This window comes from Callospermophilus lateralis, chromosome 3 (genome assembly GCF_048772815.1).
Source record: "Callospermophilus lateralis isolate mCalLat2 chromosome 3, mCalLat2.hap1, whole genome shotgun sequence".
In the NCBI taxonomy this organism is placed as follows: domain Eukaryota; kingdom Metazoa; phylum Chordata; class Mammalia; order Rodentia; family Sciuridae; genus Callospermophilus; species Callospermophilus lateralis.
In genome coordinates, this window is record NC_135307.1 from 164,977,321 (window position 1) to 165,004,244 (window position 26,924).

Genomic DNA, 26,924 nt, shown 5'->3' on the forward strand with positions numbered 1-26,924 from the left:
GCTGATGTGTTGGTTAGACTTTAGCCACTAACTGGACCTGGCTTAGGGTAGGGTCCTACAAACGCTTTCTGAGTGCTTCCTATCCCATTAACCAGTAAACCAATTCCAGTTCACAGTACAAAGTGTAGTGAAAGTTGAGTCCTTGCCTTGATCCAAGGGTAGACTGAAGCCTCTTTTCTCATCTGTTTTCATTGACTTCTCACAACAACCCATTGAGGAAGGTTATGAATGCTGTTCCCATTTTTAAAATGAGCATACCAAGGTACAACAGAGGCATAGCAATTTGCATAAAATTACAGAATTGGTAGGTGTAACAGAACTTGGTGTCAGATTCACACAGTCTGGGCTCATGATTTCATCCATGGTGTCATATTAAATGTGAAATTGGTCTGCCTAAGAATCAATGAAACTATTAAGTAAAATCATTTTAAATTTCCTCTTCGGGATAATTTCATAAATAAAATTATTTCACAGAATTCCCATCGTGATTTTTTTTAAAAAAATTAAGCTTTATGCCCAAGGGGAAAAGCATGGCAACAAAAAGAAATGAATGGTCCTGAGAGAGTAAACACAAGAAGTGGGGGAGGCCTCCAAATGGCTAACAGATAGGTAGTGGGTTCAGGAGGACAGGTCTGGTCTCTATGGCAGTCAGATGAATCCTGTGGATAACATAAGCCCCATAAACATGCCACCATACCATTCATTGCCCTAGCAGAAAACAATGCATACTCCTAGGTGGGTTGCCCCAGAACCCGAGAAAAAGGTCCTGAGAATCCATAAGGCATGCAGAAGCACTCATATACTAGAAACTGCATGAAAACCTCCCACACCTAGTCTTTCAGGAACCTGCAGCCCAGTAAGAACAGGAGAAGAGGTTACCCCTATAGAAGCTGTAGGTATTGAAATTTGGGCCAAACATTGAGAAAACCAGAGGAATAAATACCCAGCCTCTTTTTCCATCTTCCCAGTACCTCCTACTTGCCAAATTCAAGGAGAAACTAAAAGTAGGGAAAGTGTAATTGATAGAGCCACAGAAATCCTTCACCAACTCACAGAGCACAGAACCTGGGGTGAGGGAAGGGGGTGGTAGTATGGCAATAGAAAAATCACAAAACATAGGGATGATTTGCTGATATGAACAAAAAGAAGCAAAAATTAAAAAAAAAAACTTGAAAATAGTCATGGTAATTATTTTGGTAATAAACTAAATTGTGATCTACCAAAGCTTAAAATAAAAGGATAGAGGTATCTAAAATTGATATGACAATATACATATAATTTGGCCATGTGCTTAAGACAAACTGCTAAAAAAATAGGGCCAAGTTGCTGGGCTGTCCTTGAAGACTGGTTAAGGACTGAGATAACCATGAATTTGTCAGTATAGAAGCAGGGTGTTGATGTCTTAGGATATGGATTTCCTCTGTCTCTTTCCAAGACTTTTACAGAATACTCTTTTGATGATAGAGAAATATGACCAAAACAGTCCATCAGAGCCATGGTTGCTCCTAATTTTGAAAGCATCTTTCAGACACAAGGATTCTAGGGTTTGTCTGCTATCTTCTTATCTATGTGTTAAAATTACAAATGCCATGAAAAGTCCCAAAAGGGAACCCTTTGCTTCACAGTCTTAGTTGTGGACTGAAGAATCAGTTTCCTTCCACATGCTCCTCAAACTTACCTTTCAAAGAACTGATGTTTCCTGGAACACACTTAGTTAATGTATAGACAGGTTAGCAAGCAAATATTCACATGTGTGTTTCATAATGAAAGGCCTAATTTTAAACCTATGGCAAGTTTTCTACAGTGAAATATGTCTACCCAATTTTGCTGCACATCAGTCTGCTGGATTTCAGAAGCATGATGACATATGCCATAATTGGTTCCATGGATGTTAAATCACAGGATCTACTTTTATTCTCTGTGAGGGATTGTCCAGCCTCCCTGCAGCATAAAAAGGTCTCTTTGCCTTACCAGCTCAGTGACACAATTTGTAATGTCTTAAAAGGGGTCTTTCATGAGAGACCTAGATTCGCAGAGTTAACTTTATTAGCACCCATCATTAATTCCCACAAGATTGCAAAGGAAGGAAAGGATGGTGTGTCTGGCAGAGAAGATAAGTACAGTGTAGTGATACATTGCCCTATGACTAAAGGCATGTGCTTTGAGGTTCTGAGACTTCAATTCTGCCAGTCACTCCTCTGGACTCTGAGCATCCATTTCCCTTTCTATAAAATTAGATGTTAACACCTAAACAGAAAAGGTTTACCGCAGCACCCTTGGTTAGAATTTGGGAGTTGTATTTGATGAAGTTCCCACTATGCCTGCTAAGAATGACTTACTGTGCTTGAACTGTTTATACAAACATTATGGGTTCTGCAGAACCTCTGGTTTCTATCTACAGTGTGAAACTTTGGTGTAGAATAAGAAGAAGATATCTATGTGACTAGAAGTGAGTCAAATCCTCAGGCATTGAGTCTCTGTTGCTTCCCTGGTAGACAACATTTCACATGCATTGGCACAATCCAGTGTTACCAAGGTCAGTCACATCCTATGTGCATTAACTGGGAGAGGACCCCTAAAAGCGTGTTCCTGGTTTTCTCCAGGCTTGGCTCTATACACCTCTCCCATTGATTATTTTTTATTTTTTATCCTTTCATGGTGATAAATAACAGCCATGCATATGACTGTGTGCTAAGTGTGAGTCCTCTTAGCAAATCATCAATACTAGGAGTAGTTTTGGGAGCCCCTAACATAAAGTCATTGTATCTAGAATGTTCCCCTAAAAACTAATGGTTTGAAAGCATGATCCCTAATATAGTAGGTTTCAGAGATAGAGATTTTTAGCCAATGATTAGCATTGTTACCTTGTCAGTGGATTAATCCATTTGATGGTTTTGTAAGTTGAATGGACCTACTGGTTAATAACTATAGGCAGGTTGGTGTGACAGGAAAAAGTAGGACAATGGAGTCCATATATCTATATATATGACTATATCTAGTGTGTGTATATATATATATATAGTGGGGGACTATATCTAGTCTCTGGCTGCTTACTCCTTCTATCTGTTTTCTGGATACCCGGAACTGAGCAGCTTTCCTTCACTATGTTCTTCTGCCACTATGTTCTGCCTCCACTCGCACCCAGAGCAATAGAGACAGACCTCTGAAACCCACTGAAACAGTTAGCCACAATATGTGCCATGTGACTTCACAGATCCTCCCTTTACCTTTGACTCTGAAATGAACTTAGGAATTGCTTTGGTTATAGAATCTAGCAACTCCAATCCTGGGTGGATTTTCCAAGCCTCGATTTTAAAAGGCAATTCTTCTTTTTTCTCTCAGAACCCTAATACAACCATGACAATAATCCCATGCTACCCTGCTGAGAGATGAGAATCCATGTGGCCATCCTAGACTAGTCAGTCTCTAGCCAACCCACAGCTGACTGCAGAACACAGGAGGGAGCACAGGCAAGACCAGAAGGACCACCCACCTGAGCCCAACACAAACTGTCAGCCCATAGTATCATGGCCAAGTAAATGGTTGGCATTTGAAGTCACTGAGTGCTAGGGTGACTAGTCATGTAATGTAGGCTAACTTATACACTAATCTATTCAAAATTTTCAGTGAGTTTTAAGCAAAGAACAGTGTTAGTGTTATTGCCAAGATGAAAATATCAGCCAACATCTGTTTGGGAAAGTCTACTCCACTTAAAGACTTACTGTGAAAATATTTTCTATATAAGTTTTCCTAATAATGACTTTGAGATGGTAAATGGAAATATTTAGACAATAGTTTCAGTGGAGTTGAATACAAAATAAAACTGGGGAATCTAGCTATCTAATCAATGTTTAAAGATTGTGGAGCACTCCATTCTCCAGTGAAACACTATCATGTCATGACCTGTACAGCAGTTGATTCAAGTACTAGATGAGGGGATAGAAGGGCATGAAGCAAAGACAAACACACTCACAGAGAAAAAGCTGGGGCTTGGTGGATCACTAAACCCTGGTAGGAAAATAGTGACCCATAACAAGCTCAGCAAGTTTATTATATAGGTTGAATCATCAAAATGATTTATTATGAGAAAGTTTCTTGAAAGCAAACACCAAAAAGGTTGTCAGAAATGAGCAGTGCAATTATAATTCTCAACCCTGTTCCCATAATTCCCTACTACTGGGCAGTTGGCATGTTCATTCCATGGCTGTTATAGAACCTCCTTTGGAACAGGGTGCCATCATAGCAACTGGGCAGTCTTAACTGGCACTTTCATACAGAGCACTCCCAGAACAGGCATCGCTTCTGTTGCTGGACAGCTCAAGGACCATAATTGAGACACTGAACCAATCAAGATGCTTCGGTTTCTTGCACAAGGCAAGTCCTTCAACCTTAAATCTGATTTCTGTTTCCTCGGGTTTCTCTGTCTCACATATTGCCACACCTGTACCATCATGTCCATAATAGCTGAATATACATCATCTTTCCATGATATGCATACCACAAGTAGGCACACAGTTACTCTCCTCAAAATGAGTCTATCACAGTGTTATCCCACATCAATGGAAAGTACATGTTGAACTCTAAATACTCCAGTGGTTTTAACTTCTCTATGTACATATATAAATACATTGCAGTGAATATCCATATCATGTACAACAACTGGTATCCTAATGGGAATAAGATGGACTCCGTATTTGTATAAATATGTAAAACTATACTGTCATGTATAATAATGGGAAGAAATGAAGAATAAATGCTACTCATAAAACATAAATAAATGGGAAAGAGATGAAATTAATTTTATCTTTTTTCTCTTTCATAGTAGGATTGAATCCATGGGTTCTTAACCAAGGAGCCCATCCAAGCCCTTTTTAGTTTTTAAAACAGGGTGTCCCCAAGTTGTTGAGGCTAGCTTTGAATGTGTCATCTTCCTGCCTCAGCCTCCCCAGCTGCTGGGATTACAGGGGTGAGCCACTGTACCCAGCCTTGAAATTAATTTTCATTACATATTTTACTTTAACCTTAATTGTATAATTTCAACCGTAATTGTATAATATATTTAAAAATCAGTAATAAACACAACCACAAAAAAACCTCTACAGCATTGTTCCCGTCAGTTTTATTTGTAACTGCCAAGAACTAGAAACAACCAAAGTATTCCTTAATATGTGATTGGTTAAAAATATTATTTTTTAACCAATAAAATATTATTTAGCAATAAAATAATGAAATATTTGAATAAAATAAATAAAATGAATTTTAAAAATGAAATATTATTTAGCAATAAGAAGGAATAAACTATTGATACATGCAACCACAGAGTGGATCTTAAGGGGATTATGCTAATTGGAAGAAAACAACCAATCTCAAAAGGCCTTACAATGTACACATATAACAATCTCAAAATTAAAATTTAGTAGAGAAAGAAAAACGGTTATTGGTTACGAGGGTTGGGGATGGTGTAGTAAAAGGAGCAGATCTGACTATAAAGAGATAGCATGAGAAAATCTTCACAGTGATGGAGCAGCTCTACTTCTTCATTGTGCTGGTGGTTACACAAATATACACATGTGATGAATGTCACAGACCTATATGCACACATTGTATCAATGCCAGATTCCTTGTTTCAATATCATATAAGTAACCCTGGCGGGTATAATTTAAGGAAAAAGTACATATGCACATGCCGATACCTTTTTTTTTTAAATTGTAGATTCACAGGAGGTTGCAAAGATAATATAAGGAAATTTATCTCCTTAATATTTTATTTTTCCTTTTCTAATAACAATATCTGACATTACTGAATGCTTATTCAGTGCCAGGCAGTGCTATGTGAACTTACAAAGCATTAATTCATCCAATATTACAATAAGCTTTTGACACAGATGCTACTTATTATCTTCCCTTTATGGATGTGACACCAAGCCATGAAGACATTAGATCATTTGCCCCTGTGAGTGGCACAGCTAGGACTTGAACCCTGAATCCTGACTCCAGGATTCACTGTGCTTGTCTCTGTCCCCTTTACTCCATAAGGACTCACCCATCACTGCTTTGCCTATAGAGCTTTGTACATAGTAAGTACTTAATAAACACCTTTGAAGGAGTAATGAAGACAGGTAAGGAGCCAGCATGTTGGCACATGCTTATAATCCCAGCCACTCTGAAAGCTGAGGCAGCAGGATTGCAAGTTGGAGGCCAGCCTGGGCAACGTAGCAAGACCCTGCCTCAAAATTGAAAAACATAGATAAAAAGGGTTAGGGGTATAGCTCTGTAGTAGAGCACCAGTGGCTTCAATCCTCAGACTATAAAATAAATACATGAATAAAATTAAAAGGTTTAAGGCTTAGGTTGCCTGTCTCTCAATCTGCACCAGGTGAACCCTTATATTCAATTGGGTTTCCTTAAATTATACCCGCCAGGATTACTTTTATGATATTGAAACAAGGAATCTGGCATTGATACAATAGAAATAGAGCTTGTTTCAGGGATTCAGACCCATGACTGTCCCATGCTGCTTATCTCACCATGTTAAAGTATCAAAAAATATAAAGTTTCAGAGAGACCAGAGGAATAGGGTTGGAGATCTGTTGGATAATAGGATGACTGTAGTCAATAATGGTGTACTCTAAATTTTGAAATAACTGAATGAACTTCAAATGCCTCACTGTAAAATTGATAAAAAATGTGATAGACATACTAATTAGCCTGTTTTACATTCCACAGTGTATACACGCAATAAAACATCACCTTCAACCCCATTAATATATAGATGAGTATGACTTGTGAATCAAAAATAATTTGTTTATAAAGTCAATCTGGTTAAGCCACAAATTGGCTTTACCAAAGAAATATTTTGTCCCAATAAATATTTATTCCACACATATTTATTGATCACCTGCCCTTTGTCAGACACAGATAAGGTGGACATCAATTTAAGGGGCTAATGAATTGCCAGGGAATACCAAGTTTGCTTTTCAACAATATTGGTAGAAAAGATAAATGACCTAGGTTTTCTGAACATCGCCTTGCCAGAATTAATGTGTGTGTGTGTGTGTGTGTGTGTGTGTGTGTGTGTAAAATCTCTTCCCAAATTCCTATGTTAAAATCCTAAACATCAAGAACTCAGAATCGAAGTTGTATTGGGGACATGGAGACTAAAAAGGATATTTCAGTTAAAATGAAGTTATTATTGTGGCCCCTAATATGGATGGTGTCCTTACTAGAAAAGGAACTGGAACATTATCCCATACCAAGGGTAGTCACTGTGAAGACACAGAGAGAACATGGCATCTACAAAACAAGGCAAGAAGTCTTAGATAAAACCTACCCAGCTAATACCTCAATCTCAGACTTGTAGCCTCCAGAAATATGAGAACAAAATTGTCCTGTTTAAGCTGCATAATCCCTGGGACTTTCTTAAGATGTCCTTTTTACCTAGTATTTCTATATCTGACAATCCAGGCTATTGCCTATGTTTCTACAGAATGATGTGTGCCCTGGGAGTCTTGCTGGAGTGTTGTTTTTAAGAGTTAAAAAGAAATAAATTTAAATGTTATTCAATTAAGGAATCAGTAGATGAATTATAGTACATTCCATCTTATGAAATGTTTTATTTTTTTCAAAAGCAAGATGATACCATGTGTACTGATATGATAATTTAACCAATATTTCCTTACTTGGTTTGTTGTTGTTGTTATTTGTTTAAACATAACAGGCAAAATAGGTTAAATGACACAAAAAGCAAATCCCACACGGTTTCCATAAGATGGTCATGTTCATGTATAAAAATTCAAGGTGTGTGAAGTCAGGAAAAATAAACAGAATAAACTCCAGTCTTGGGATTTTGTGATGGGAACAGCATAGCAGTTGATGTTAATTTTTTTTCTGTATTGTTTAACTTCTGTATTTTTTAACTGTTCTGTATTGTATGCTTCTGTATTGTTTAACTGTCTACAACTGGCATTACCTCATGCATTACTTCTGTAGGATTTGAAGTAATCTCTTTTTCTGTAGCACAATAGTTATACAAGGGCTATGGAAACAGAAGAAGAAAGGTCTGCTGAGATTCACAGGTTGCCTTCCTGAAGTGACACTTCTGAGACTGGATTGGAGACATAGGGGGAGAGCTGAGATGAGGTGGGGAGACTGGGAAAAAGGGAGGTAGAAGGTAGAGGGAATAGAGGTATGGCTTTAAGGTAAAGAAGGTTAGTAAGTTATGATCATAATGAAGAGAAGGGATTTAGGCAGTTAGAAATGTACCAACCAGTGGACCTCAGAGAGCCTTGGGAGCTCAGATAAGGATTTCAGTTTTGTCATTAGGTTAATGGGAAATCATAGAAAAGGGTTAGGAGAAACAGTATGACACAGATTTACATTTTAGGAAGATTGGAGAATTGTTTGGAAGGGGACAAGTTGAGAAAGCTAGATGAGTTTGTAGTAGTTGGGGGAGAAATGATGGTGGCACAGATAGTATAGTGACATAGTGTGTGCAGTAAGCAGAATCATGTCCCCACATATGTCCATGTCCTAATCCTGGTAGCTGTGGATGTGTCATACGAATTGCAAAGGGAACAGAGGTTGCAGATGAAACTGCCATTGCTAATAAGTTGTCAATAAATTTGGAAGATAATCCAGTTAGGCCCTGTATAATCACAAGCATCCTTAAAAGCAGAAGTTTTCCTGTGTAAAACGCATGAGATGGAAAAAGAGGCAGATAGGTGCAATGTTGCTGGCTTTGGATTCACAGTCAGGTTCTAAGAGCCAAGGATCACAAGTGACCACTGGAAGTTGAAAAAGGCAAAGATGTGGATTCACGCCTGGATCCTCCAGAAAGGGACACAACCTACAAACACCTTGATTGCCATCCTTTGAGACTCACTTCAGACACTTGACCTCCATAATTATGAGATAAATTAGTCTAATCTGCTAAGTTTATGGTAATTTGTTACAGCAGCAGAAAGAAGCTAATGCAATGGGGCTGCCATGAGATGTACAGATGTAGTAGACATTGGGCAGAATGAATAGGAATTGGTGATTATTGGATGTGCAGGATGAGTGAGGTGGAAAAATCAAAGTGGACTCCCAAAATTGGATTCAGCAACTTGATAGGTTGTGATATCTCTTAATATATATGTAAAAGAACAGGTAGAGCAAGTAGGAAAGACCATGATTTGAGTTTGGAGATGAAACTGCAAAAATACAGAGTCAGAGAGAAGTCTGAATTTTTTCTCTGTATTTTGGATCATTGGTTTAAGGAAGAAATAAGCTAATGGTGTTATGATTTTCTGGATTATATGCATGGATGTTAAATCACAAAGATCTTCTTTTATTCTCTGTGAGGAGTTATCCAGCCTCCCTGCAATGGTTTTTGGTTTTTTTTTTTTTTTTAATTTTAAATACTATTTATTTATTTGTTCTTTTTAGTTATACATGACTGTAGAATGTATTTGGATATATTATACATACATAGAGTATAACTACCCATTCTTCTGCTTGTACATATTGTGGAATTACTTTGATTGTGTATTCATATATGCACATAGGATAATAATGTCCATTCATTCTACTGTCTTTCTTATGCCCATTCCCCCTCCCTTCCCTTCATTCCCTTTTGTCTAATCCAAAGTACTTATTCTGTCTCCCACCCACCATTGTGAGTTAGCACACACATATCAGAGAGAACATGCAGCCTTTGTTTTTTTTAGAATTGGCTCATTTCACTTAGCATGATCTCTAGTCTTACCAGCTCAGCAACACAATTTGTAATGTCCTAAAAGGGGATCTTTCACAAAAGACCCAAAATCTCATAGTTAGCTTTATTAACACCCATCATTCTCTCCCACAAGATTCCATAGGAAAGGCAGGATGGTGTCTCTGGTAGAGAAGGTAAGTACAGTGCAGTGATAACACTGCCCCATAATTAAAAGCATGTGCTTTGAGGTTTTGAGGCTCCAGTTCTGCCATTCTCTCATCTGGACTCTGAGCATCCATTTCCTTTTCTATAAAATTCCTCTCTACAATTCTCTCATTTAAAAGGAAGGAAATGTTAGTTCTTTGATAGTTCCCTTCTTATAGTCTTGCTTGAATGGTACAGCAACCATTGGGAAATTCACAACCAGGAAGGGAATAGCAAGACATTTCTGTTCTGGTTCTAAAAATCTTTGGTATAGCATTTTCAGTGCTTGTCCAGATAGGAACACATACAGAACTTTTTTTCAAATGATTTTTCTGAAATAATTCCTATTTTTCTTTTCAAAATGATCGTAACTAAAATGTCAAGCAGACTTAGCAACAAATAGCCAAATTATATTTGAGGGTATATTTTATGTTCACTAAATAAAACCAAGAGATGACATGTAGAGTCTCTAATTAGGTACAATTTTCTGTCACTGAAAACATTGCAGGCCTTCAACCAACCAGAGAATAGTATCAGAATCAAGACTTACTTTGAGTTAAGGCAATTATGTGATAGCTAATATAGTTGCCCAGATTGGACATTATTACTTGAAATTTCAAGGCAGCTAAAATTGAAAGAGAAAAATTATGAGCATCTGGAGCTGCAAGGTATGAGATGATAGTCAGGTGTTTGCATTAGCTTTTTTCTAAACAACAATGTATTCCAAAGCATAATGGTTTAAAGCAACAAGCATTTATTTATGCCTGATTCTGGAAATTGGTACCTGTGGGTCCAGCTCAGTTTGGTAGTTTTGCTGCTGGTTTTGACAGGGCTTGCTCATGTGAATAGTTGCAGGTCAACTGGACAACTGGGCTTCTGGGGCTTGGCCGGTTGTGGCTGGGATGATAAATAGCTAGGAACCATGGCATCTTTCTTTTAGCAGGAAAGCCTGGTCTTAATCTCATTTGGGCTACAAATTCCAAGAGCAGCAAGAGGGCAAACCTTAATGTGCCTTCCCATTCCCATTTCCTTTTGTCCCATTGGCTACAGCAAATTGTATTTCCCAGAGTCAGTGTGAGAGAGGCCTATTCAAGAGCATGGACATTGTGGATCTTTTCTTCAATTGTGGATCTTTTCCTCCTCTGGGTTTTTGTAGTTCTTTATACTTTGGCCTAATTGTACCTAGATGTTAAGATCATCTAAGCTATGTTTATAAGTTTTCTTGGTATATAGTACTTAATCTTTTTTAAACTTAAGTTTTTCAAGAGAGAAAATACATCGGAGTATTTTGAGCTCATATCATCTTCATTAGTTTCCCAAGTTAGTCTGAAGTAGCAACCAAGATGAATGGGATGGTTTTCAACAGAGTTGGGGAATTCAAGGTTATGAATGGTCTGTGATGTAAGAAATGTAAGAAAATATTTATCCAGGCAGAGGATAGATAAAACTGGAAGGCAGAAGGAAAACACTGCCTGAAAAACAACAGCAAATGATAAAAAGAAATCGACACCATAATGGAGAACAAAGGAAGGTAGAATATTGAGAAGAGGAAATGAAGGGAGATGTTAATGTGCATGGAGCTCTGATACTGCATAAACATACTGGATGATTTGGGTCTGTCATCCAAATATTTTTATGTTTGGATACATGCATAAACATACAGGGATACTGTATATTTGGATACATGGATACTGCATAAACATACTGAGTGATTTGGGTCTATCATCCAATATTTATGGAGCCCTTCAATAGGGCAGACATTAGCAAACAGTAATGAACAAGTAGACAGCTTCCTTTCTAGGACCCTACATACTAGGAGAGAAAACAGATGCTGAACACACTGTCACATTTCATTATTCACAGTTGGATGAATGCCATGAAGAATATGTATATAGAACAGTGAGAATGTATAACCCACGTATTCCAATTTAAGAGCTGAGGTAAGACTTCAGCAGCAAAGCAACTCTTAAGCCAAAACATCATCTTTTATAAAGTCCACAACACTGTGTGGAAGGATTCCCAACAGGATCATGATTATCCTACTCACAGATAGTAGATTCAGAGAGGGAAAAGCCACTACTCAAAATCACAGCTGATAGGTGACCAACCCACCATTCAAACCTGGGTTCTCTTACATTTTCTCAATACCACAAAGCCTAACATACCCATTTTACTTATTTTCTGGAGATAGTCTAGTCACTGGATATGTTTTATGTAGATAAACTCTATATTGTTCTAAATAAAATACATTGTACAAAATTCTAAATACAATATGCAATGAAAAGTGAATCTTCCTCCCTGGCTTATGCCCTGAATTCTCTTCTCTACAATGACAGTCAAGTTTCTTGTGTATTTTCCCAGAGGCATATAGTTAGTTCTTGTGGCACTTACTTTGTACCAGGTGTTTTCTAAGTGTTTGACAAATGCTTACCTGTTCAGTTCTGTAATAATAACTATATAGTAAATGTTATTATTAGCCTATTTTTCACACATATATATTCTATTTTTGGATCTTAGGTGCATACCAAACTTTGAGATGCTTCTTCTGGCATACTGGTCAGCTTTTGCTTTGATAATACCTTGGAGAACAAGCAAGTCTAAAATTTTAGTGGCTGACTTACAGACATGCATTTCTCACCTGTGAGTCAGCTGTGGCTGAACAGTGGATCATTTAGGCTTGCCTGATCTTCACTCCAAATTTGGTTTGTGTCCATTTCATACATCTCTTCTTCTAAGGCTGAGGATGAAGAAGCATCATCTGCCTTGCAGTGGCTGAAACACATGGGGGAAAGTGAGAAACACACCAGCACCCAAACTGGTTTATTGACTCTTTGATCAGTAGTCTGTTGTTCAAAGCAGATTACAGGCCAAATCCAAAGTCAATGGTGCAGGGAACTATGTATGGAGAGTCTGAGGAGAGAAAAAAAAAATTGAATGAAATGAATTCTGTACACCCTAACAATCCCTAACTTTTATCTTTTGCAGGTGGTATCTAGAGGAATAACTGAAAAAAAAATGTAATTGTGGATGAAGTAAAAGTAACTCTTTCAGGTCTTTTATTGGCAAAATATGAACAGCTCCTCTTTTCTGTTTGCATTTCCCAGGTTGTTGCATCATGTTTGGGAAGAAAAAGAAAAAGATTGAAATATCTGGCCCATCCAACTTTGAACACAGGGTTCATACTGGGTTTGATCCACAAGAGCAGAAATTCACTGGCCTTCCCCAGCAGTGGCATAGCCTGTTAGCAGACACGGCCAACAGGCCGAAGCCCATGGTGGACCCTTCCTGCATTACGCCCATACAGCTGGCTCCCATGAAGGTATGGCAAGGATCTGTCTCTAGGTTGGCTTAAGCATGCTCTTATTTGATACACTGAACTGTCCTCATAGGAATGTTATAAAATACTTAAGCCATGCATTTTTTAAACACCCACAAATTAGCCACAATTATTCTTCAGGGGTTGAAATAGTCACCATTTATGATATATTGTAGCACAAAGAAAGGAAACTTAGCTTTCAGATGTGAGTTATATTAAAATTCAGAGCATAAAATTCAATCACTAAAAAAAAAGGAAATTTTCATTTTCTCTTTAAATGGTAGGTTTAAGTCTATGGTGAAGAACATTATCCACCCCCTCTGATTAATTTTAGGAATAGCCTCCAATCAAATATTACATTAGACTAACTTTAGTTGTCTTCCATTTGCTCTCAAAATAAACATTTTAACAAAATTTAATACGATTTAAATTTTAAGATTTAAAAGATATATATTTATAAATATATGTACACATTCATATGTTCATATGTATATTTTATATAAGCAAATATATTCACAAGTATACATATAGATCTTCATATAAGAATACATATATATCTTCATATCTATCTTTATTAACCAAGAGAAAGCTATTTCAAACAATAGCTAAAAACATTGAGTCATAGGATAGGATATAATTTACCTTAAATAGCTAGTAGATTTGGGGAAAGGAACAATAATTGCATTAAAACAGAATGCAGACCCATACATTTCAGATATGTCAAATTGCTACAAAGAAAATTCAGGGATTGCTGCTTCCTTCTGTGCTTTTGAATGCTAAGAATTCCGTAGACTATTAGGCAGTTGATCAGAAGCTGTCTCTGGGAGTTAAACATCATTGAAGTCTATCAGCATATTATCCAATATATCATTCATGTTTTCTAATCCAGAAAAAAACACAATTCAGATTTTCCTCAACAAGTCGCAAAGTATTTTTAAAGGACAGAAGAAAGAACACTTTTGATAAATTATAGGAAATGTTTCTATCACCTGAGCTATCCAAATTAGAATTGTGTTTCCATTATTATGCCTGGTCTTGGTCATTCTGCTTTGGGTATGTGAGTCTCATTTACAAGGTCAGTACAGAGTCTTATAATCTGCATATAAACTCCTATGAGTTTAATTTTCTGATAGGATTTTTAACGTTTTTGGAACAGCTATTATAATCTTAAGCACACAAAAAGTGAATATTTGAGAAAATAAATTTCCAACAGGTATGGGTTGATACTTAAAAGAAACTGAAAAATTAACCAACTCTACTAATTAACACTAGAAAATATTCTGTAAATGAAAATGATTTTCTCCCTAAAAGAAGGCTAAAACTTCTCTAACAACCAAATAACAGAATGGATTATATCTGAAAGGTTGGTATTATAAAGTTTTAGTTTTTTTAATTCAATTATTTATTTATTCTAATTTGTTATACATGAGGGCAGAATGCAATTCATTTATATTACACATATAGAGTACAATTTTTCAAGTCACTAATTACACAAAGTATTTTCACACCCTTTGTGCCTTCATACATGTACTTAGGGTAATGGTGTTTATCTCATTCCACCATCATCCCTGCCCTTTTTGTCCCTCCCTTCTCCTCCCTCCCCTTGCCCTATCTAAAGTTCCTCCATTCCTCCTATGCTCCCTTTCCATTGCCATTATGAGTCAGCATCCTTATATCAAAGAAAATATTCAGCCTTTGGTTTGGGGGGATTGGCTTACTTCATTTAGCATTATATTCTCCAACTCCATCCATTTACCTGCAAATGCCATGATTTTATTCTCTTTTAATGCTGAGTAATATTCCATTGTGTATCTATACCAAAGTTTCCCTACCCATTATCTATCGAAGGTCATCTGGCTTGGTTCCACAATTTGGCTATTATGAATTGTGCTGGCATAAACATTGATGTGGCTGTGTCCCTGTAATATGCTGTTTTTAAGTCCTTTGGGTATGAACCGAGGAGTGGGATATAGCTGGGTCAAATGGTCCATTCCCAGATTTCCAAGGAATCTCCATACTGCTTTCCATATTGGCTGCACCAATTTGCAGTCCCACCAGCATTGTATGAGTGTGCCTTTTTTCCCACATCCTTGCCAACACTTACTGTTGTTAGTATTCTTGATAACTGCCATTCTGATTGGAGTGAGATGAAATCTTAGAGAAGTTTTGATTTGCATTTCTTAATATCCAAAGTTTTTATATAACCCAGAAAATGGAATGGAGAGTGTGTCTAGAGAAGTTCTCTCCTCTTGATCATCATGATGAAAGGGAAATTCAAAGTGAAACTAAGTCTTATTTCCTTACTCTTGAATACTATTATCAATATCACTGGATAAGGAACATATTCTAGAAAGGAAGCAGGGTCATAGAGAAGCATCCTAGCTGAAGATCCAGGAATGGGCTGTCTCGTTACAAAGTATGTTTATTACTGAGCAAGCACCAAAGTTTCACCTATTTCATCATGATTTTCTACTTGCCCTGGAATATCGCCTATTTCATCATAATTTTCTAATTGCCCTCGGTGTTAGCTGGTCTTGTCTGGCAGTGGAGAAGGAGGCTTCCATCTCAGTGGTAACCCACCATGCTCAATGGGCATAGGAAAACACTGCAGATAACTTTTTTCAAGGCTTTGCTCATTATTCTTTGCTCTCTGATAGAATTTAGCATTCTCCCACTGGAATTTGGATAGAATTTACAGTCTCACTGGAATTTGGAGCAAGATTTCTCTATTATAGCACTCCAGGGTCCTGTGATTCTGTGATTCTCTTATTCATTTTAATGGCCTCCCTAGCCCTGATGCAAATGTGTGAACTTTCAGTGTGTGAAATGGGAATATTTACTACAGTCATTTCAATATCTAACTGGTGATTACTGGAAAATACATCTTGAATATAGAAACAGCCTTGGATTTCTGCAAATGGAACCTCAGGTATAATTTTACCACAAAGAAAACCAGTAAGTAAAATAAAAACAGAGAAGGAATGACAAAATAAGATCCCCCAGAAAGAGTGAATCTAGTCAAATGTATTTAATGGGCAAGCATCCGAAAAATTCTGTGTCTCATATTCTCACTAAATTCCTTTAGAGTGAACCTATTCCTCTCTGAAAATCAGTACAGTTAGCCTTACTGGCTGGTGGTGGACAACATTACTGGTTAAAGAGAATCCCACTGTCTCTGCCAGCCCCTAAAAATAGGTGAAATTAAAAAGGGTTAAGGTGCCAAAGTATGCCATGCAATTTGGTTGATGCCACTCTTTAGAAATGCTGTCTGTGGAAAAATCTTCCAAATTACTTAATAATGGCATATAAACCATGTAAAAATATATCTTAGAAGTCAGAACAGTAGTTGAAATAAGAGGTTATGACAGAACTGATAAAAAGGACTAAATACTAAGCATAAAAATTTTGCAGTCCTAAAACCACTTTGACTAAATTTTTTAAGTTAAGTAGAACCAAAAGTCCTAGTTTGGTCAAATTGTCCTTCTAAAGAGGAGAAAAGAAAATGGGAAGGATATTATGACATAAAAACAGTCAATAAAAAGTGACATCATCCCATACGATGGAGCAAAGTGCCGGTCCTGTATTCGTCATCGAGCTCCAGCCAGACTAGCTCTGAATGGAAATCCACCACTGCAATCAATAGTCTCCTCTGTGATTGCTTGGGATTTCCCTTGTTCCTATTCAGAATCTGTTACCTGTTGTACCTGTTGCTTACAAACGCACACCTCTCCTATGTAGACTTATTTATGTCAATGTTTCTCAAAATATACAGTGGATCAGAATCACCCAGAGGAAAACAGAGAGTGATTCAGAAATGGGGTTCAAGAATTTGCATTTCTAACAATTTTCCAGCAGTCGTGGTGCTGCTGGTCTTGTGACCAGAATATGAGAACATTGACTTAAGTAGTTACAAAAGAATGGATCCCCTTAAAGTGTAATCCATGAATTTACACTGACCAAGATTTCCCAAATGGCAAAAATTTAATCAGAAGCCACAGGTTAGCTTGGACGTCTGTCAGAAGTTGAAGTTTCTATGCCCAAGCCAAAGACATGAAGGCTAACTAATATAACCTGAATACCCAAAGGAGGGGGATCCTTTTTAAATATTTGGCAAGGGACTGGGGATGTAGTTCAGTGATAGAGCACATACTTGGAGTGTGTGAGGCTCTGGGTTCAATCCCCATCTTAATTAAAAAAAAAAATTGTCAAACATCTTTGAGAAACTCCTTTTTACATTTACCACAAGGAAATGATCATCAATATTACCAAAATTTCTGCTGAATTAAATGTGTTATATAAAGGATAGGCTAAATGCCTATTTGTTTTTGCCTGATGTGTACCAAACTTCGTCCTTCATCATAATTTCATGGGGGGGGGGGGCTTGTTGTAATCCACGTATTTTTGCTGCACCCTAGAGATTCTGATGCTGTAGGTCCGGGTTAGGCCCAAGGACTTGCATTTCTAACAAGTGCTCAGATGCTGCTGATGTGGCTCATAGATGGGGAAGAGTTTCTAAGGACCATTGCTGTAGGTGAATTGAAGTGAGAACATGATGATCACACTTTCCCTTTGTTAACAGTGTAGAAATAATTTGGAAAAATGCTAAAAAAGAAATACAGAGGATAATATTTAAAAGTCTTCATAACTTCTATCTAACATGAACAAACAGTAACTTTAAAATATTTCCTTCAGGTTTGTTTTTAATTTTCAATTACAGTTATAGAAAGAATACTAAGTGGTATTATTTGATACATTTAAATTGTATTTAATGAAATCATACTGTTTATATTATTCTCTAACTGGTTTTTCTACCTAATGTTATTTTGAGATGAATTTGTATTGATAAGTAGAAAAAAAGTTTATTTAAAATTTTTAGTTTTTTTATAATGTATCTATTTCTTTACTAAAGGACATCATCAAATATTTTCTATTAGAGATAATATTTGTAAAGATCTGTATTAATTTCTCCTGGGGCCCATGGTAAGTTTTTTCCAATGGTTATTCATGTGATCTGGAACCCTGGGGATCCCTCAGACTCTTTCAGAGAGTCTGTAAGATAAAACTATTTTCATAATAATACTAAGAAAGCATTTGTATTTTTCACACCCATTTTCCTCTGAGTGTACGGTGGAATTTTTCAGAAGGTATAGGATGTGTATAAAACACAGTAAATATTGATAATTTTAACATAAAACAAAGATTTTCAGGTCCACAATAATTTGTAAAAGTTCTTAAATCCAAAAGTTTTAGAACCACCATCTTGGAGCTTATATCAAATTTGATTATTTAAAATTTCTGCAACTTATTTTCCTTACTTTTTTTGTTTTGTTTTGTTTTGTTTTTTTAAAGAAAGCATTTGTCTTATCCAGTTTGCTGGTATTTTTCTAGTCTTTTCTCAAGGACTGTTGAATATGACAGCCATCCCTTTAATTGTCATAGAATATAATTTCTCTAAGCCAACTATTTAAGTCATTTAATGTTGACAGTCCTTACTCACTACGTCTTTTCTAATTTAACCTTCAAAGTTTTTCTAACAACTTGTCAAGATTGAAAAGTCACAGAGAATACCAAAGCAAATCTGGCTCTGACTGAGTGTTCTTCATCTTGTCACCTCAATATTTTAAAATCGTCCAAAGCTAGAGTCTGCTTCTTCCTTTTTTAATCTTCTGCCCCAACCATTGCATTCAAAACCACCTTATTGAACACAGCAGGTACAATTGAGAGAGGTGGAGCTTCATGTCTTACCAGCCCATTCTGTTTTCCAGAGCTTTTGTTGAAATCTCATCAAAGAATGGGTCCACCTTAATGGTAGTTCTCTACCTTTCTTCCTTTTATGATTCACAATTTTACATTCAGAATAAAAGTTTTTAGAATTATCATCTTTCTTAGTATTTCCCCCCCTGTGGAATTCTCCCTTCAGCATATTTTAAAATCTGCTTTCCCAAAATGCAATGCAACTACTTATTTTCTAGCATTATTTCCCTTTGTCCCAAGGTAACAGGTTCACCCAAGGTTCCTTCTCATTTTCACATCACTGATATGCTCTTCTTCACTGGTGGTAATTTAATCTAGAACGGCTATTTTAGTGCCCTTCTTCCTCTGAGGGTTGTCCTCAAGAGATTCAAACTGTGCAGCACATGTTTGGTATTCTCTTAGCTTAATGAAACTCCAGCAATCCTGAAGGCAAGGGCTGACCTGTTGTCTCTTTTCTAGCTCCAATGCCTGATCTGTGGTCTATGCCACAAAAGCCTCACACTACCATACAGCTGGGCTGAGTGCCTCCTGTCTTTTTATTTTCTTCCTCATGTTTTTCACTAGCCTCTGTTTCAAGCTCATAGGATGGATTCCCTATGATCTTCCTATCCTCTTAAGTGAATATATTTTTACTCCCTTCTATTTCTACCAACATATAAAGTTGAACATAGAATCATTGTTCTTACAACATAAGATTTGATGCTCTGTTGTTCAGCCAGCCAGACCTCTTCTTTCCATTTATATGAGCCTGCTTAGCTGAACTTCAGGGCACCCCTGCAGAGGTGACAGTGGGGCTGGCAGAAGATCTGTGAAGGGGATATTCAGAAGCAGGAGGAGGAACTAGTGCAAAAAGGAGCTCACCTGCAGGGCCCAGAGCAGAGTGTGTCTGGGAGGGGAGTGGGAAACTGGATCAGGTGGACTAGCAGGGCTTGGGTGTTGGGGGTTTTAGAAGCCACATCAGGAATTTGCTATTTGTTGAGCCTGTATAGATGAAGAACATGAGTCTCACACCAAGAAAATGTTCTATTATGAAATAAATTGATTCATTTAAAGGTCAGCTCCAATTTAAAGTGGAAACCAACCCTATTGATCTGATATGTAATCCTATAGGTTTTAGATGCTTATTTTTTAAATAGTTGTGGAGAGTTGGGATATAGGACATCCTTCTAATGAGGATTGCTTAGAAGATATTTAAGAAAAGCACAAACCTTCTTAGAGATGAAATTGAGTGTTTGTTACAAAGTAGTTAATCTCACAGGAAAGCAGAATGTAATATAAAGTGAAATCCATTGGGCATGTTACCTATATTTTAAGACCTCCTGTTAAAAATATTACTTCAAAAGAACTGTAGCAGTGTCTGTGTGGAGGTGATCAAAACCAAGGCTCTCCCTGGGAGATGGACTATAAATCTTTTGTTAAAGTCTTCTTTATATTCCTACACCTGCAAAACCAGTGAGGACACATGCTTGGACTTTCCAATTTTCTCAGTGCCTTTTGCTGCTCAAATCCCCCCCTTTCAATTTCAGTATGCCTTTCCAAACATCTCACTATCACAACACCTGCAAAGAAAAACATCTCTCACTTGCCTAAATTCAGGAAAGTTGGGTGATATAAACTTGTTTCTGAACAAAAGAAGAAAACCAAAATCAAAGACAGGTTTATTATATATCTTCTATTTCTATGATCCCACCAAGCCTCTATACTCTAGAAAAGTAATTTTCCATTATATCAGTGAAGTTAATGTTGTATTTGATGTGCACCCTGTCAAAATCATCTCACCCTTACATATATTTCTCTCTTTTTCTCTCTTTCTAATACCCACACCTTTAAACGAAGAAAAATTTGACATCCACCTCTTATAAATACCATCTTCTTTTACTTCGGTACTTTTCAGTATTTTGCTTAAACCACATTAACATTTCCTTTCAAAGTTTGAGCAAAGTTAAACTCAAATGGCCTCTTTGTTACTCCGTAAAGCAAAGGCTGATGTTTCCAGGGAGTAAGTATCACCCCAAGGAAATTACTGCTGAAAGTGCCCACCCCTTCTTCCATCAGGAAAATGGCAAGGTGTTAACAATGCTTCTTCCCCAAACCTGGCACCTGTGATCACAAACAGGTGAATTCTTGTCCTCAGTGTGACCAGTAGAGAATAACTGGACTTGCATACTCTGTCATCCTAGCATTTGAGAGATAACTCCCAGTGTCCCCATTAAAATTGAGCCACTCAGATCCTATGAACAAATATTTTCCATTACTCTTCGTTAGTATTGCCCTGTCACCATCAAGATCTTGATAAACATAAATGGATTATACGATTTTAAAATAATTATTATTGATAGGTTATTTGGAGATTACTTATGACTAGGTCTATATCTCAGTGCCTTCTCTCGCAGTTCAAAATGTTTTCTCCAGCATTCCTGTAGTGACCCTGATAGAGCAGGCCCCACCCAGAGACAGAACATGTCAGAAGTCCCATGATCACCTTAACTTGACCATTTGACCCCAGTTCTACTCCCAGGGCAGAAGCTGGTATTAGGGCCAAATGGGCATCAGATCTATACTGACCTGAAGTTTTTGTTGAAATTTCCTGGGACACAGGCCTGACCAAAAGCAATACTACAGTGACCAAATATTAGTGTTTTTCAGAGCACAAAATGATTGTTTATTCATTGTTTGTGGCATTCAGGTAATAACTGATGAAGAGTTTTAACCCAATTGTGTGGGTGAAGAAAATCTGACTCAGCATAATTAACTGATTTGTTCAACTTCACTCAGTTTCTAAGTTTAACCCACTTCTCGTGTCAGACTCAGCTGTGTTTGGTTGCCCCACACTCTTTCTTTCTTCCTCTTGTGTCTTTCTTCTCTAAAGGCCCAAAGATTACTTTGTGTGTCCCCACTGAAAAGCATCTGCTTTTGGTAGGAAGGCCATAGGGAACAGATAATCATTATTCCAAGGAGAAAATGTTATTTGGCAACATCAGATGTGTGATTGGGGTGGCATCCTTGAGCAAGAGAAATTTTCTAGTCTGCCTAGAGCAGCACAAGAAACATGGATTGTCCTTAAGAAGGTTTTGGCAAATGATGATGATGATGATAATAATACAGAGATGTCAATGACTAATAATGTCCTTATATGTCAGATGGTAGGTTCCACAGATGCTGCACATATACCATCTCCAGTAGACTGAATTAAACTCAATCCATTATTTCTTTTGCCACAACCTCATGAAGAGTTGAGTAGTTCCCTACCCCTTTCATCTGGGCTTAGCCAAGTAACTTGTATGACCAATTATGTGGTATAAACAAAAGCATGAAATGGATGGATGAAATTTCCCTATGTTCTTTTGCCATCGACATAAGAAGAATATACCTTGGAAAGCTCAGTGATTCCAGAACAGTGCATCTTTTCAACCTAGAGGACAGCCACCCTAACCCCATAGTCATTATATGACACTGTGTGTGAGGATATTTCTTATGCTGCATTATTGGACAACTGACTGATACTATCTCATTTAGAACTGATATCTTTTTGTGTTTTTTTTTTTTTTTTTTTGGTTTGGTTTGGTTTGGTATGGAGCATTGAACTCAGGGGCCCTTAATCACTGAGCCACATTCCCAGTCCATATTATGTTTTATTTAGAGAGAGGGCCTATTAAGTTGCTTAGGGACTCACTAAATTGCTGAGGTTGGCATGATTTTGTAATCCTCCTGCCTCAGCCTCCAAAGCTACTGGGATTACAGGCATGCTGCACTGTGCCTGGCTCATATTATTCTTTTCAAGTAGGTGGTGTTAACTATCTTTTGGGTGAGGAGAACAAGGTTTTGCAGGATTTAAAAAGTTGTTGAAGGTCCAACAGCCAAAACAGGAAAAGCCAGTGTTCAAACCTCAAAAGTATCTGACTCTAAAACTCACGGCTGTAATCATCATATCACTCTGATTCCTGATGATATGGGTGTAATTTGGGCATTAAAATGTGTTTCATGTATAAATGATGCTAAATCAGAGGAAAAAAAATGGTTCCTTCCTGCTTAGTCTTGTCTTTTCATCGAACAGATGATACAATTGGGACTCAGGTATGTCCCATTTTTTTTCCCAAGGTCATAGAGCAAATTAACATTAGGTTCCTATGAGTAAAGGATGTCTTTGATTCAGCCACTTTGAAAGTGTAGATTTAGCCCTTCAGCTTCCACTCACTTGAGAATCTGATAAGGATATCATTTTAAATACCTTCCTGGTGGTAATTTCTATCATTACAGCCATATGACTTTATTTTCAACTTGTAGAATACTCAGGGTCTTTCATTATGCATGTAATCCACACACAGTGTTCTCAAGTGAATTAGGCAGAATATTTCAACAGAAAATGTCAATGAAAGCATTTGCTGAGAAGCAAATGAGTAAACTTTCAAATGCATGCTGCTCACTCTCTCCCCCCTCCATGGCCTCGCTGCTCCCTGAGCTAATCATATTTGAGGTCAAACAGTGAACCCCCAGTTCACAGGCAGCTCCCCAGGCCCCTGCTGGTTTCCTATCGAGTGGCCTGCTCTGAACTCCTGACAGCTGAACTCACTGAATGATGAGAATGGCTATGCTTTGATAACTGGAAAATTCTGTGTAAAGTAAGAGGATAGACTCAGGAACACCCTATTTGTCCCAGCTGGGCTTTCCTCAGAGTGGTGACCTAACTGAAAATAATCCTTCCAATTCAAAAGGAAAAATGCCTGTGGTTCTCTGTGACTCCCACTTATGCTTGGAACTTAAAAGATTTAATTTTATCTCTCATTTAGCATCTTATAGAAATTGGGACACTGAGATGGCAACTCTGGGCTGCTTTGGTGAAACTGTCAAGTGCTAGTTTTTAATCATGTCATTACGGAAAATTTTAAGTGGAAGCACTATACTGTCATTGCTCTACTAATGATAAATCTATCATTTCACTAATTTCCAAGCAGGACATCACTGTCAAATTGGTTGGTTGTTGCTACTGTTACTTATAAGGCTAAAAGACTAATAAGAAAGTGTGTGCCCAACATAGTGCTGGTCTAAGAGTTTGCTGTGATTAATCAATCATCACCTATTGAGAATCTTTGCATGAGTCTTCCATTGCTAGGACAAATTACCACAAACCCAATGGCTTAAAAGAGCATCCTCATTATCACAGTTTCTATAAATTCAAGAGTCTAGGAATGGCTTAACGAGGTCCTCTGCTTAATGAGTCTTTCAAGGCTGCAGTCAGGGAGACAGCTGGGCTTCATCCCCATCTGGAGGTTCAACTGGGGAAGAATCTACTTCCAACCTCATTTAAGTTGTTGGCAGGATTTTTTTCCTTTGCTGCTGTAAAACATCTAAGAGGCCATCAGGTGCAGGAGAGCTAGTCTGCTTGGAGTTTATATATCATTACATAACTACAGAAGTAATAGCCCATCATTCTTTCTCCACTGGCCTCGTTGCTCCCCGAGGAGCATTATACGAATAGTGTCCATGGTATTGTATTCACCTTTGCTGAATAACACAATTCTAGAAGTGACAGACCTGTCACCTTGCCATACTCTGTTGGTTAAAAGCAAGCCACAGGTCCTGCCATATGCATGGAGAGAGGATTACACAAAGCATCAGAACCAGAAGGTAGGAAATTGTTATTGACAGGATCATTTTAGGTGTTGTTTTCTGTAGTCTCCAATATGCCTGCCATATGCAAAATGCATTCACCCCAGCCAAAAAGTCCCCAAATCTCATTCCACTTCAGCATCAACCCAAAGTCTAAATTCCCACCATTTAAATCAGGGTTAGGACTGATGGAATACTAATGTGTAATCTGTTAAGTACAGCTTCAGGGTAAAATTCTTGTCCATCTGTGGACCATTGAAACTGGAGACAAATTTTCTCCCCCAGCCTCCTCAACATATAAAGGTAGGATAGACCTACAATAACAGGGATAAAAATTCTGGTTCAGAATGAGAGCTGCAGGTAAAACAGGGTGATTGAAGATAAAAAGGAATCACTGGTTCATGTCTATTCTGAATCCAGCCTGGCAGATATTGAAAGTTCCTAGTTTAAATTAAAAGAAATGGGAATGTATCTCTAGCTCCACCCTTTGGTTTCTTATGCAGTGCTATCCTCCTTTTTCATGAAAGGTAGCATGTGTTTGCAATTGAAGAAGTTTTATGGGCCTTCTTTTTACTATCAGTAGAATTGGGCATGGTTATCAGAAAGTCTGTCTCCCTGATTTCATATCTTCCTGTCCCTTTCAGGTCAAATTGACAATGTGCTTGTTGAAACAACTTCTTAAGAACTTTGTGCATTTCACTATAGCTCACAAAATTTAAACAAAAGCTGTGATGTGAAGATAAATGCCCCTGTTCCTTGACTTTCTGTTGAGATAGCTGAGGGACAATGCCCTAGGCTTTCTGAGGTTCTCTGGTTTGACCCTCCTGAAGACTCATGGAGCACACTCATAATCACTTTGAGAGCGCTCATTGTGTAACTACCTATTCTGTCCTTTCACTCCTGAGTTTTTAACACAGTTTTACACTCACACATTCAGCTTTCTCTTTAGAGCATGCTTTCCAAAGAGTGCATCTGTTTTGTTATGGTTTGGATATGAGATGTCTCCCAAAAGCTCCTGTGTTGTTGCAGGAATGGTCATAGGTGAAGTGATTGGATTGTGAGAGCTGCAACCTAATTAGTCCATCTACTGTGAATGAACTGACAAGGGGTAGTTTTAGGCAGATGGGGCATGGCTGGAGGAGGTGCAACGATGGGAACATACCTTGGAAGGAATCATCTCCTTTCAGCTCCTTCCCGTTTACTCTCTCTGCTTCCTGGGGGCTATCAATGGAGCAGTGCTCCTCTACTATGTTCTTTTGCCATGATGGGCTGCTTCGTGTTGGGCCCAGAGTAATGGACTCAGTATTTTAAGAATTGAGAACTCTTAATCTGTGGGTCCCTGATAAACATCCTCCTCTAAGTTTTTCTTGTTGAATATTTGGTCACAGCAACACAAGCTGACTAACACATCTTCGTTTTTGCATCTTTGCCATGTAGAGACCATTTGAATTGTTACATCATCACATTCTGATTTTTTTTTTTTTTTAAGAAAAACCTTTTCTTCAATTTATGTCTGGCCTACCAGAAAGAAACTAGTCAGTTCCTCCAGTCCTTTTCTTGGAAATCTCTTTAACTACATAGTGCGTTTATCATTTGCAAGTTCTGCTTTCTACATAACTGCAGAGAACAATTTCATAGAGATTTAAATAACAAAAATGTCTCTGCCTCCACTTTCCAGAAACATGTTCCTCACTTGCTTTTCAGCCCTTACCATCAGCATTCTCAGAGTCTAAATTACTATGAAGAGACTGTTATGGCAATTTAGGCTTTCTCTGCTCTGCTCTTCAAAATTTCTCTATCCTTCACCTACTATTTGGTTACAGAACTCCTTATGGATTGTTGTGGATTGAATTGTGTTCTTCCCCAAATTCATATGTTGAATTTGACTGTAACTCAATGTGACTGTATTTAGAGGTAAGGACTTTAAAGAGGTTAAAAAAAAAAAAAAAAGTTGAATGTGGTCATAAGAGAAGAGCCCTAATCTGATGAAATCAGTATTTTTATAAAAGGAGGAAGAGAAACCAGATTGCACACAAAAAAGAAAAGGTCATGTAAAAACAGTGAGAAGGTGACTGTTGTGGTTTGCACATGCAATATGCCCCAAAAGATCATGTGTGAGTCAATGCAAGAAAGTTTAGAGGTTAAATGATCAGGCTACCTACAAGAGCCTTAACCTAAACAATGCAGTAACCCGCTGATAGGGATTAACTATGGATAACTCTAAGCAGGTAGGGTGTGACTGGAGGAAGTAGGTCATTGGTGGCCGGTCTTAGAGGTTTACATTTTGTCCCTAGTGGGACACTCCCACTGCTTCTTGATTGCCACATCCTGAGCTGCTTTCCTCTTCTA

General features: G+C 37.6%; 1 protein-coding gene across 1 annotated transcript in view; it reads left to right on the forward strand.

Annotated features, from left to right (window-relative positions):
- Window positions 1–13,013: 13,013 nt before the first annotated feature.
- The window catches only part of Pak5 (p21 (RAC1) activated kinase 5), a 98,664-nt gene continuing 84,753 nt past the window's right edge, over window positions 13,014–26,924 (forward strand). Inside the window, exon 1 of the mRNA XM_076848961.2 lies at window positions 13,014–13,217. Coding sequence (XP_076705076.2) covers window positions 13,014–13,217 — 204 coding nt within the window. The remainder of the gene's footprint in view (window positions 13,218–26,924) is intronic.